The following is a 13,651-nucleotide window of genomic DNA, read 5'->3' as shown; positions in this document are numbered from 1 at the left end:
TACTCAGTAAAAGACACATGAAAGCCTGCCCAAATTTGCAAAAAGGTACTTAAGACTCTCAGGCTGTACGAAACAAGATTCTCTGCGCCATTGAAACCTAGCTTAACATCATGTCTGGAAGAAACCAGGCACCATTCATCACTTGCACAATACCATACCTGTGGTGAAGTATGGCAGTGTCAGCATCATAGTGCAGAGCTGTTTTTCAAGTGGCAGGGACTGGAACACTGGACATGGTTGAGAGAAAGCTGAATGGAGCAAAGTACAGAGATATCTTAAATTAAAACCTATTCCAGAGCGATTTGTACCTCAGACTGGGCTTAAGATTTACCTTTCAACAGACCCATGCAAAGATAACACATGATTGGCTTCAAGGCAACTCTGGGAATGTTCTTGAGAGGCCCAGCCAGACACCAGACCTGAACCTAATCGAACATCTCCTGCAGACCATAAAATAGCAGTCTGTTGACAGTCTCCATCTTGGCAGACCTTGAGAGGATCTGCAGAAAAGAATGGCGGAAAATGCCTAAATCCAGGTGTGTGAATCTGTTTGCATAGACCAAGAATACTCCAGGCCTGGAATTTCTGCCAAAAGGACTTCAATGAAGTAGTGAGTAAAGAGTCCGAGTACCTGTGGCACTGTGTTTTTTTTTTTTTTGTTTGAATTTTTTTTTTTACACTATATTTACTGTACAAAGAATTCTAAAATTCTACTTTCACTATGACATTCTGGAATATTCAGTGTTGCCTGATGAAGGAAAAATTAATTTAAGTGATTTTAGCCTAAGGCTGCAACATAGCAAAATATCTATCTCAATACTTTCTAATTTCACTTTATATCATTTTACTTCTATTACATTACTAAAATACAGATTTGGTTAAACACAGTTACACAACAGATTAATTTTAGGGGCAGGGCATTTTCTGTTCATTTTGACCGAAGTGTTCTAAACTTTCTTTGAACAATTCTTTGCTATGGTGGAATGTAACTTGATAAGCTATATTGGCCTGAATGAGCAGTTTTCTTCAAAAATCGTAAATGTATTGCATATTCTTTCTAACCTAACTTACTTGTTATAGCTTTGACAACATTTCCCCTCGGGCTAGGGGTTAAAATGCTCAAAGAAAAGCTGCCTACAACAGTATGTCCAGCTACAGAATCCCATCATATGTGGCTGTTTTATGTGTATTCATCTGACATTCACTTTCTCATTACTGCCCGCCCAAATCTGTGTCTGTTTAGGTCCTGAAGATGATCAGTTACTTGCCAAGGATGCCATGTTGTCCAGATATTTTCAACCCTCAAGTAGTCTCATTGCTCAGCTCTCATCCATTTGAAGCTTCAGTCTTTGGGTTAGGAAGGGTGGTTTATTTTGTCTGTGGAAAAGTTCTTGCCAACAAGTGGAAACCCAAAAAGGTTTGGTGTCCTCACAATCCGCTTGCTTGGAAATTCCTTCCGAGTGCATGGAGGTGTTCAGATGGCATGAAAGGTTTGATTTAGAAAGTTGATTTTAATCACACACTGGGTGTACACAAAATCAGCACTGAATCTGGTTTAAACATGATTTTTGGTTTGCACAATTTGTTGATGATAATTTTTGTTTGGCTTAGAATTTTTAAATTTAGCCTGATGCTTTAGTATCTTTAGTGTTGTTTATTGTCTACTTTCTATTTATTGTTGTAAAACCAATGGAAAAAATGGTTACTTTATGATTCAACAAAAACTTGTTTAAAACACAGCAGTTTTTAGTAAGAAAATTTAATTGTCACATTTTCTTTTAAAAGCCAAAACCTTATGATGCCAAATTTTAATTACCTCTGTCTAGCTTTTGAATTATTTGGGTTACTTTGGTACCTATCAAATTTCAAAAGCATGTCTGTGAAGTCAGTGGGTGATTCTAAGTTGGCCTTTTATGAGTTTGCGTAGTCTCCCTTGAATTGGAGCCCAGTACAGGATTGTTTTTTCTTACGTGCCCAGCCCAAACCAGCACTACAAAAGTAGTGTAGATGAATGTACAATTAACAAAACTGGCAGATAAAAACAAAAACAATAAGCTTCCAATTAGCATTATTCAAATTTAATATGATTAAGTGCAACGTTGTAGTGAATCTTTTGGATAGGAACACTTTCAGGGTATTATCCTATTAATACAAAGTAGTGGCTGATGGCTAAAATAGCTCAGTTTGTGTGTGTCTTTTTATATATATATATATATATATATATATATATATATATATATATATATATATATATATAATATAAGCTGTTTTCTGACATGCAGGAAGAATTCTGCTATCCAGTTGAATGTCTGGCACTGACAGTGGAAGAAGTGATGCACATCCGGCAAGTCCTAGTGAAGGCTGAGCTAGAGAAGTTTCAGCAGTATAAAGATGTTTATAATGCACTTAAAAAAGGAAAGGTAAGTTTAATTGTTTTGTATATGAGTAGTGACAAATGGTTAATGCTATTTAGCTTACTAGTATTTACCTTTTTCACCTTCACTATATGAAATATTAAGTTTCTTATACTATTGATACTACTAAATTTTATTTATAGAGCTCTTTCCCCAAGCTTATAGCTAATTCTACATAGACATTTATATTAAATAGTTAGACTGATGAATTTTAGTTTTTCCCTTGGGTGAAATGTGGCTTTAGCACGTTTCATACAGTTCTGTGTATGTTTTTGTCATTTCTTTGTTTATTAAGACTGCTTATGATATTATTTTATATTCTTTTTATACTCTTTATCTAGTTATGCTTCTGCTGCCGAACAAAGAGGTTCTCGTTCTTTACATGGTCATATACCTGCCAGTTTTGCAAAAGGTAAATTTTTATAAGTCTAACCTATAGACATGTTTTTGATTTTCATACCTGAGAGAAGCATGTTTTAGTTTCATGTAATTGTCCATATATATATATATATATATATATATATATATATATATAATAAAATAAAAATAAAATGTGTGTTTGTGTGTGTAAACACAATAACTTGAGTACACTTTAACTTTGGTTAACCAAATTTCTCATAAAAGTATTAGGTACAAAACATTGTTATATGTATAGGGCCACTTCATTTTTGAGCTTGTGATTAGTACCACCAACTGGAACCTTGCATTTCACTCTTCACGGAAATGACAGCATCTGTATTCAGATGTTGGAGGGAAGGTAGCAGGTTAAGGTCAAAGTGCCAATCTGTAAAATGAGCCCAGTGACATATTCATGCCTGTTACCAGGAGGCCGGATACACATACTGGGTAGTACAGGGAAATAGGAAATTTTCAAATGACATTCAATACACAAATAGACACATTACAAAATACATTTAATGATGAACTGTATTGTACAGGATATTCAATTAATGATGGTAATTAATATTCATTTTATGTTTTGAATATCATGAAGGTATGGACATTCTGAATTGCTTGATGTAACATGTCAAGAGGAATGCCAACAATTTCCTCTTTAGTCCTTCTTTTTAGTTCAGCAATGGTTGCAGGACGTGTGCAGTACACGTGGCTTTTAAGATGTCCCTACAAAAAAAAAATAAACTGCGAGATCTGGTGATCTCCGAGGCCATGCAACAGTTGCATGAACTGATGCGCCTTCCAAGTAATCATCAAATAGCTGCTATCGGTTGTCGGACAGTATGTGAAGTGGCTCCACTTGGGGACTTCTTTTTTTAAGGCTGAACCAGTTTCTTCGAAATTACTCACCCATGTTGTAATCGCATAAGCAGACGGGACACGATCATGACATCCTAAGTGGTAATGACGGCAAAATTTCCTTTGCGCAGCAGTCACTATATCACCATTCTTATAAAAGACTTTCACAGTGAATGCTCATTGAGCACCACTCCACTGCTCCATTATAACTAAATGGCAAGGGGTTTCAAATGAGGTTGCATTGGATTCCAAACAACTGCCGACGCCCCAGGCTTACCAACACCCAATTCCAAATTTTCCCGTTTCCCTGCACCACCCTGTATACCGTACAGTTTGAATTCACCAGGTACTGGTAAATCAGTCTTCCCACATAACAGGCTCAAATATGTTTCAAGCTACATAGGACAGTGTATTGTACAGGTCTGGTCAAAATTATTTTTTTTGACCTGACTGGTACTGAAAGAACAAATTATTGGCAGTTAATTTCACAAGCAATATCATCAGGCTTTCACAGTGAAGATGAGGATCTAATGATATTGCATATATACATTTTAACATTTTGATCCAGATTCAACATAATGCATTTGTGCTGTGAAATTAAGGATAGTGTGATTCCACTCAGGGTGTGAGTAACATGGCCACAGGGTAACCATAGTTTCAATGGCACAATCTTGGTTGCATGCATTAAACAAATTATTCATCTATATATTTGTCAAGATAAAATGTATACCAGTAATACTTACACGCAAAGGCCTTTTGTTGCATAATTTTCACATTTTTACTTTTCTTCACTCTTGTTCTGTCTCCATCTATTATTCTCTCACTAGGCCTGTATGCTCTCAGTGCTGTAAAAAGGTAAGCTACAAGATTTAGTTTTTCTAACATTTTAATGCATTTTCAAAAGCATGTCTGCTAACTCAGGGAATTTCCTAAGCTCATATCTCACTATCCTAGAATAAGTTAAATAGCCATTATGTGATCTTTCTCTACTACTGTTATCTCCTTCCTGGAATATGCACACCAACTTTAAAATAAAAAACAAAAAAACTGTCAAACACTCAGCACACTTGTCATTCTTGATTTCCTTTTATTTAATAATTTTTTTGCAGACGACTTCATGTAAGCGATCGTATCAAACTGCCATAAACTTGACTTTTTTGAGGCTAACCATCTTCCTATTTTAAAGCCTTCTTGTATTGCTTTGTGTTTTTTGCTGCCAAGAGGAGCACCATATTTTTGTTACCCAAAACATAGAATACCACAATAGCACTAATGGATTACAATATCCAGAAAAAGTGTAAAGTGATTAAGGAAGAGCAGAAGCAGCCAAGTGAACATTGATTGTTACCACACAATAAGGTAGCAATCCTCTGCACCAAAATCTTCCAAAATTGTTATGTCTAGCTGTTAATACAATGATTTTACTCTTTCCATCCCTGCTTAGAAAATAAGTTGGTGTTTTAGTTTGTAGGGGACCTAAATAAAAGCTTTAGTTAATTATTATTAATTTTTTTTAAACTTTTGCTGCATTTATTCTAACATTCTAAATATTTATTGAAATAGATGAGGCTCCCTTCCAAGCCATATGCAGCCCTACCAATATATTCCCTGGGATCTTCAGCTTTACAAAGACAAGAAAGCGTCCCAAAGATGGAAAGACCAACTGCTAGTCCTCACCGACAACAGAGTCTGCACAAAACTGTTACAAGGTAAGCTTGCTCCAGTTTTCTGCATTCAGTCATTTACTTAGCCATCATATATTTTAAGTTTCATTGACAAAATACACTTGAAACACTATGTTGAGTTACACCCTTTTTCTCTGAAATGTAAACCTCTTGCTAAATACTTTTTTAAAATAAAATGTGTACTTTTTATATCTAAAATATAAAAAAGCCATGGTGTTGGTATAAAAACATACCATGTTATCCACCCATGCACTTGTAACACGTCAAGGAAGCCTGGCTTGAGAGAGCATGGGTGTGTCCATGGATGTGACTTGCAGTAGACTGGTATCCTATTTAGGGCTGGTTTCTGCTTCATTGTCAATGTTATCCACAAGGGCTGCAGCTACTTGCCACCTTGTAATGGAATATGCAGGTTTGAAAAAAATAATGGATGGATGGTACCCCACTTTTAATATCAAGTAAAAAGGTCCTCAAGCCATAACTAGTCACTCCATGTATTTAACCATCCATCCACACACTGCAAAAAGCAGTTCAATTTACACAGAGAGGTAGTATCACCAAGTGCCAAGCATTAGCAGACCCGAGTGGTTGAGAAGTAGCGGAGGACCTCACAAGTGTCTCCATATACTGGCCCTTTGAATACTCTGTAGGCAAGAATCAGGGATTTGAACGTACTGCATGGTACTACAGGGAGCCAGTGTAGTGATCTGAAAAGAGAAGTGACATGTGCCTGGCCGGTTGAACACCAAATTTTTCCAGTACATTTTGAATCGTCTGCAGTGGCTTTGTAACACATGCCGGGACTCCTGCCAGCAGAGAGTTGAAGTAATCTAGACATGACAAAACCAAAGCCTGGATCAGAAATTGTGCAGCATCTCTGTTAGATATGGTGTCACCTTGTGGATGTTAATTAAAGTGAATCTTCAAGACCAAGAGACTGGTCATTAAATTAAGCTTTCTATGGAAATCACATAGTCTGGTCTGAAGCTTACAATTTTTTTTGTTGTCCCTGACCTCTTTAAATTTTCCTGATATACGCCAAGTTTGTAGCTCCTGATAACTACTACAATGTCTATTGTTAAGGTTTTAAACAAAAGTACTGTAATCATCATAATAAACTATGTATAAATACTAGCAATAATTGTAATCATTGTTTTCTTTTTAAGATTGGCATCTGCCTCCAGACTATCAGAAAAGACAAATAATGACTTGGAGCTTCCCAAAGAGCTCACAGATGACTGGAGTACGATGGAGGTATGCATGGACTGCAAAAAGTTTATTTCAGAAATCATAAGTTCCAGTAAACGGAGCCTGCTGCTGGCTAACAAGCGAGCCCGTTTGAAACGGAAGACACAATCCTTTTACATGTCTTCAGCAACCCCCTCAGAATATCGACCCTCAGAGAGAACTATTAAAGAAGTTTAAAACGTGCCTTTGTTTTATTTTTGCTTCCAAATTGTCCTGAAGGGTGCTTTTCTTGCCACAGTACACAGATTTGTCATGCTCCAGTTGGCTTTTGCTTCCAGATTTTTTTTCCAAATTATTTCTTTTGGACTGACAGGATTCCTCTTAAAAAATGACCTCTACTATCTGCAATACACCGTCATGTGACATTTAGTGACAACTACAGTTTCCAGGTAACAAAAATGCTGAACTGTCTTTTAATATTCAGCTGTGGGAGATAACATTTGCTTCTATAAATTGAAAAACTGAAGAACTCAGTGATGGAAATTATGTATTCTAGGTGGGAAAAAAAAATACTTCCTTTGTGGTGAGAGAAACTGACTCATAAAAATACTTTTATGTCTTCTTTCTCCTCAAGAATTCAGGAATTTCAAGGACTTTTGTGTGAAAAGATTATTTAAATTGTTTCACTTTAAATAATGGTAAGAAAATTACATTTTCATGAAAGTAATATTTCATCCCCTTAAGTTTGTGTGTAAAGAAGTGCCAATGCCTGGTATTTCTGCATGTTTGTTACAGCTTCTTGACAGTGTTTGCATTTATGATTTCAGAAAGAATGACGCACACACACAGGAAGTATTGATCTGTTAACTAAATTTGCAAAAAAAAAATCATAAACAGCACTTATATTCTACAGTTGGGACCCTATTTATACAAGCATTGTACATGTTGCATTTGCATAAAACATGACCTTTTTGTAATGTAACATGACTGTCCTGTCTGAAAGTGCTTGTTCCTAAGAAAATCCTGCAGGACTTGTTTTTATTTTAATGAAAAAAAATTGTAAAATAGTCTTGGAGCATCTGTGCCAGTTTCTTTACTTAGGGCTTGCTAAATGATTGTGACATACGGTATGTAAATATGTGAATTGTATTTTAATAATGAACAGATTTCTCATACCTGGCTCGTGCATGTATGTCACAGCAGGTTGTTGAGACGTTACCAGATTTCTTAAGTGTATGCTGTGTTAGTATTTCACTATTGTTAAAACATTTTATGGTATTTTCAAAGTCTCTTATTTATAACTATTATTTGCATACTAGGTTAATTGCACTTACAAGTCACTGGTTGCTTAATATTTTAAGCTGTCATTATTTAATTATAAACAAAATACAGTTTTGTTTGTTTCTATTGCTTAAATGCTTGAAGCATCGTAAATGTATCCAGGGAGCCTTTTTCATTATGAATATTCTTGTGGTTGACAATTAGGAATAAATATTTTTTACTTGCCCCTTAACTTTCCCATCCAAGCCTTTACTTTCTTCTAACAACTGTTATTATAAGGTTATATCTATATCCTGATCAAGGTCACAGGGGAGCTGGAGGCTGTCCTAACAAACATACAGCACACGGCAGGAGCAATCCTGGGACAGGACACCAGTCCACCACAGGGTAAGCACACTTACATACACATACGGGCCAATTTGGCATCGCCAGTCCACCAAACTTACATGACTTTGGACTGTAGGAGAAAACCGGAGCACCCTGGGAAACCCACACCAACTGGGGGAAAACCATGCAAGCTCTATGCAGGAAGCACTCCAGACATGAACCCCAGACCCCAGTGCCACCCTTTAAAAACAAACATTATATAAAGTAATTATTTGAACATATATTGAATAAGGAAAGGCAGGGTCCAGCTAGAGTTATTTTACTCTTTAAGACTGATGAGAGAATTTTTTTTTTCCATTTTATATTGAACTATTACTTTGATAGTTGCAAATATAATTAAAAACAATGCCTGATTCCTACATTTAGAAATAGACAGTACATTTAGGAATTTAGACAGCACTCTGAAATAACTGGCATGTGAAAATTAATATGCTGCCTATTCTGTAACTATGATTGCTTACATTACAGCCCTTTTTTTTTTACCATGTCACCAAATAATTCTTCAACTTTATTTATGTAACACATCAGTCTAGTTTTACCTGCACAAAGACACCTATTCCATTTTTCTGAATCTTAATGAATTTTAATTTAAAAGTTTTTTACTTTAAGCACAAATTGATTATACTAATTTGCATAAGTGATGTTTTTGAACAGAAATTAACTTGTATCGGAACTTGGATCCAATGTATTCTTGATCTTCATAATAATTCAAGGCCAAAAGTCTACACAGAGATAAAACATGAGTCAAAAGAAGAATCCAAATTCAGACTCAAAGACAGGAAACAAAACTGACTGGCAGTGATACAGCTTCCTTTATGCTACTGACAGTGTTAGAAGCTGGACATAGCCAGCCCACAATACAGAAATGCACGTGTCCACAGGTCATCTTCAAAACCAAAAAAAAATGTAGACCTCATCATATAATTCCATGTGACATTTTGGTGTTTATACAGCAGGTAACTAACTCCATGTCAGATATGACAGAACATCAGAATTGACTTGTAGGAAACTAGCAGTGTAAGTGTAGCCTTACAGACACTGGTGTTCCTAAATATTAGGTAGCCTACATACATTTTGCGTACTATGAATGCACCTGTCTGAGGTGAAACAATTTAACAAAGTGTGATTATAATGAACCTCAAGATGACATGTAGCATCTTGTGACAATGTTTTATAATATTTTTTATTTATTAATATATATTACAATTAATGTACAATAATTATCAAATAATGTTTACATACTGTAACAATTCAGATATTCAACTAAATTCTCTACTTTTTTCCCCGACACGAGTCATTTTTGTGTGGTCCAAATTGCCAGAGACTGTCAGATCCCGACTGCCAGATACTTCCTGTCACTAAGCAGCAGCCACATTATCAACAAAAATGTGTTTCAGGAGTTTATTGTTCAAGGTTTATTTCCCTTACTTACATCTACGTTAAATAAGATCAGTCAAATTCCAACTACTGAATATTATTTTAAAATGTGTACTACTGACTCTTGACTGAATGATTTTGATTCCACCTCCTGCAATGCCATCTGTCCCCAAACTGATCCAAACTATTAATAAAAGAAGCAGCAAATGTGAATTTGATCACAATGGTCTGAAATCAATGTCTGAATTATCACTTTCGTGACCATAGATCTGCATTTCATAATTTGTCTCAGAACTACTGTATATGACATTATACATTAAAATAGGATACTGTAATTTGTCAGGAAACACTGCTACTGATTAATAATATCTACAAACATCCGACACACCAGACTTATATATATATATATATATATATATATATATATATATATATATATATATATATATATATAGTAGAATTTGTAAATTCCAAACAGTCACCAAGCATGACATTTTCCATCCAAGCCATGAAGCCTCCCTGTAAATAATATGTTTGTCAAATAGATATTACAATTAATGGTTTATCTCTCTCTCTAGTAGTAATTACCGGTAAGGCTTCTGTAAAAAGGGCAACACCATTATAATGAAAGTAAAGGTTATAGATTACTAATAAAGTGCTTATGATCTGGAGTGTTCATTTTAAGCTCCCAGCTAAATAATTGTGCAGGAGCAAATCAGTCATGTAAACAAAAAAGAACAATGCAAGGGAAAAAAAAAAAAGACACTGGTAATGTAATCAGTTTAAATTACAGAATACAGCAATTGAAAATTCAAAAGGAAATCAAAAGATATTTGCCTAAAAGCATAATAACATCAAACAATGCATCTTATTGGAACAGAAATGAATAGAAGTAAATACAGAATTGTTATGATTTACTGCACACCACATAGTAAAAAGGATTTAATGCTTCAAAATTTCAAAAACACAGACACTAGTATTTTCCTGGTCCGGAACACAAAAACAGGCTTCATCTCAGTCATCATGACATTAAATCCAAGTGCCAGGCCTCCAAAAGAGATCAAAATGCCCATAAAGTTCCAAATTTTCTTAAGATGTCTCTCAAAGGAGAGAAACTGAAAACACTGGTCTGTGGTAAAATCCGTGCTACATTCTTTATAGATTAAAATATATATTCCAAAAAAATAGAAAATTGCAAAAATGCCCTACAAAACGAAAAAAGAGTTGCCTAAAAGTTGAACAAGTCCCAAAGCACAGTCCATAACAGAAATTCAGAGTGGTGGCTGTCTGGCTAGAGGGTCTGGGCTGGTAACTCAAAGGTTGCCAGTCTGAATCCTGGCAGTTACAGAAAGAATGCTAGTGTGTTAAGCCCTTGAGCTTGGCCCTTAACCTGCGATTGCTCCAGGGGAGTTGTACAAATAGCTGTCACTGCACTCTTACTCCAAAACTCTCCGGAGAGTAAGTTGGGGGTATGATAAAAATGACAACTTCCTAATATAAGAAATTGTATATGTCCAATAAAGGATAAAAAAAAAAAACTAAAAATCACCAAATCAAAGCAAAATAATCCAAAAAAAAAATCAAACAAGACAACGAAACTCAACAAACCAATCCTTCCACTATAAGGCACCACAACCCAAGATCTTCTAGTCTGGGCCTTAAATAGCCAGAGGGAGTTTTTAAGTATGGTGTGATCATGGTGGGCCCACCCAAACAGTGTATAGAAAGTATTACTCTTTAAATGTATAGCCAATGTATAAATAATAAAAAGCATTTGATAGAAATTACATTAAAATATACAGGGAGTGCAGAATTATTAGGCAAGTTGTATTTTTGAGGATTAATTTTAATATGGAACAAACACAGTGCTATCAGTCAATCCAAAATGTTAATAAACCTGAAACCTGAATGTTTCACAACGGAAATGTGAGTGTGAACATCATCAGGGGAATACATATGTGCGCACAATTATTAGGCAACTATTAGTGTGCAGATTTATTATGCAACTGAAGGAAAAATGAAAATTTTCCCATCTCACTTGTTTATTTTCATCTGTTATAGTGAGAATAATAAACACCTCAAAATTTACAAATAAACATCTCTGACATTTCAAAAAAAAGAAATCAATCAATCAATGACCAATATAGCCATCCTTCTTTCCAATAACAGTCATAATAACAGCCTTTCCATTCATGGAGTCTGTCAGTTTCTTGATCTGTTGACGATCAGCTTTTTGTGGAGCAGTGACTACAGCCTCCCAGACACTCTTCAGAGAGGTGGATTGTTTTTCTCCCCCGTAAATCTAGCGTTTAAGAAGTGCCCACAAGTTCTCGATAGGGTTTAGGTCAGAAGAGGAAGGGGGGCCATGTCATTATTCCTTCATCTTTAAGGCCTTTACTGGCTGGCCACGCAGTGCAGAACTTCGATGCAAGTGATGGAGCATTGGCCTGCATAAAAATCATGGTCTTTTTCCTGGATCACTGTTTGAAGAAAGTGTCTTCGAAAAACTGGCAGTAGGTTTGGGAGTTGATTTTGAGTTCATCTTCAATGCAAAAAGGTCCAACTAGCTCATCTTTAAAAATACCAGCTCATACCAGTACCCCACCTCCACATTGGAGTGGAGCTCTGTGCCCATTACTGATCCACAGGTCCATCCATCTGGTCCATCAAGAGTCACTCTCATCTCATCAGTCCATAAAACCTTTGAAAAAAATCTGTCTTCAGATATTTCTGGCCCAGTTTTGACGTTTCAACTTATGTTTCTTGTTCAGTGGTGGTTGGGTTTCAGCCCTCCTTACCTTGGCCATGTCTTTGAGCACTGAACACCTTGTACTTCTGGGCACTCCAGGTAGGTTGCAGCTCTGGAATATGAAAGTACTGGAGGATAATGGGTTCCTGGTAGCTTCACGTTTGATTCTTCTCAAATCTTTGGCAGCTAATTTGCGTCTTTTGTTCTCAACACGTTTCTTGTGACCCGGTTGACTATTTGCAACAAAATGTTTGATGGTTCTGTGATCACACACCAATATCTTAGCAATTCCAAAAGTGCTGCATCCCTCTGAAAGACTTTTTACAATTTTTGACTTTTCAGAGTCAGTTAAATCTCTTTTTTGGCCCATTTTGCCTGAGGAAAACTAGCTGCCTAATAATTCTGCACACCTTGATATAGGGTGTTGATCTCCTTAGGCCACACCCTCCCTCATTACACAAATACACATCACCTGACGTGCTTAAATCCAATAAGCATTCAAGTTAATACAGCTTGGAGTTGGAATATACGCATTAAAAATGATGATATGGTCAAAATACTCACTTGTCTAATAATTAACTACACAGTGTAGTTAATAATTAAAAAAAAAAAATGATGATACAGCAGAAAATAACCATTGCTGTAGCTTAACAACAATATCTTGTATTGTCCCATGTTGTAAAAATACATTTTTCTATGAAAAAAAGTTTTATAGTAATAAAGGATTTTTAATTTTTTTTTGTATCACATATGTAGTGTTGATAATTATTTTTCAGCATATATATTTTTGTTTACGAAACATAGAAAAGACAGAATGGAAAATGGCATGACTTGACATGCTACCACCTTTACTAATGTGTAACCACCACAGAGCAACACTAAGATGGTCCTTTCCAAGTATTAAATAGAAAAAAAGAAAAAAAAAGCATTGTGATTTTCTCTGATTATTTTTCACAATTAACATCTCATAGAGACTGGGCATCAGAGCATGATCTAGTAGTCAAAACCATTTTGCCATAGCTTGTCTGCAAACGGTCAAAAATTTCTTCTCGGCCAATGACTGAGTCAATCAGGGACATATAGTTTTGTATAGGTCCATACAGAGACTATCTGGCCTAGTCCACAATAAACCTTGGAGTATTGGCCTAGCCTTTCACTCTAAATGCAGAAGTATCACCCAATTGAAATGAGTTCAGAGTGGACCTGCAGTCAACAATATCTACATTGTCACTCATGACACTGTCACTCGAGAGCTTCATTGTTGACAAACCCATTCCAAGACATAAGTCATGAGTACCAATAAAACCCATTACAAT

At 35.7% G+C, this 13,651-nt stretch overlaps 1 protein-coding gene across 4 annotated transcripts in view; it reads left to right on the top strand.

Moving 5' to 3' along the window:
• The window catches only part of LOC120516935 (protein spire homolog 1-like), a 91,073-nt gene extending 83,019 nt beyond the window's left edge, over positions 1 to 8,054 (top strand). For 2 of the 4 annotated variants that reach the window (XM_039738955.1, XM_039738954.1), the window contains 5 exons: positions 2,283 to 2,420; positions 2,756 to 2,826; positions 4,496 to 4,523; positions 5,232 to 5,377; positions 6,520 to 8,054. In XM_039738955.1, the coding sequence (XP_039594889.1) occupies positions 2,283 to 2,420; positions 2,756 to 2,826; positions 4,496 to 4,523; positions 5,232 to 5,377; positions 6,520 to 6,778 (642 nt within the window). In that variant the 3' untranslated portion in view covers positions 6,779 to 8,054. Of the gene's footprint in view, positions 1 to 1,243; positions 1,604 to 2,282; positions 2,421 to 2,755; positions 2,827 to 4,495; positions 4,524 to 5,231; positions 5,378 to 6,519 lie in introns of those variants that run through there. The other 2 variants (XM_039738957.1, XM_039738956.1) reach the window with 2 other exon arrangements.
• Positions 8,055 to 13,651: the final 5,597 nt, after the last annotated feature.

This window comes from Polypterus senegalus, chromosome 16 (assembly GCF_016835505.1).
Source record: "Polypterus senegalus isolate Bchr_013 chromosome 16, ASM1683550v1, whole genome shotgun sequence".
Classification (NCBI taxonomy): Eukaryota; Metazoa; Chordata; class Cladistia; order Polypteriformes; family Polypteridae; genus Polypterus; species Polypterus senegalus.
Note: the sequence above shows the minus strand (reverse complement) of the source record. Positions and strands in the feature narration are given on the sequence as shown.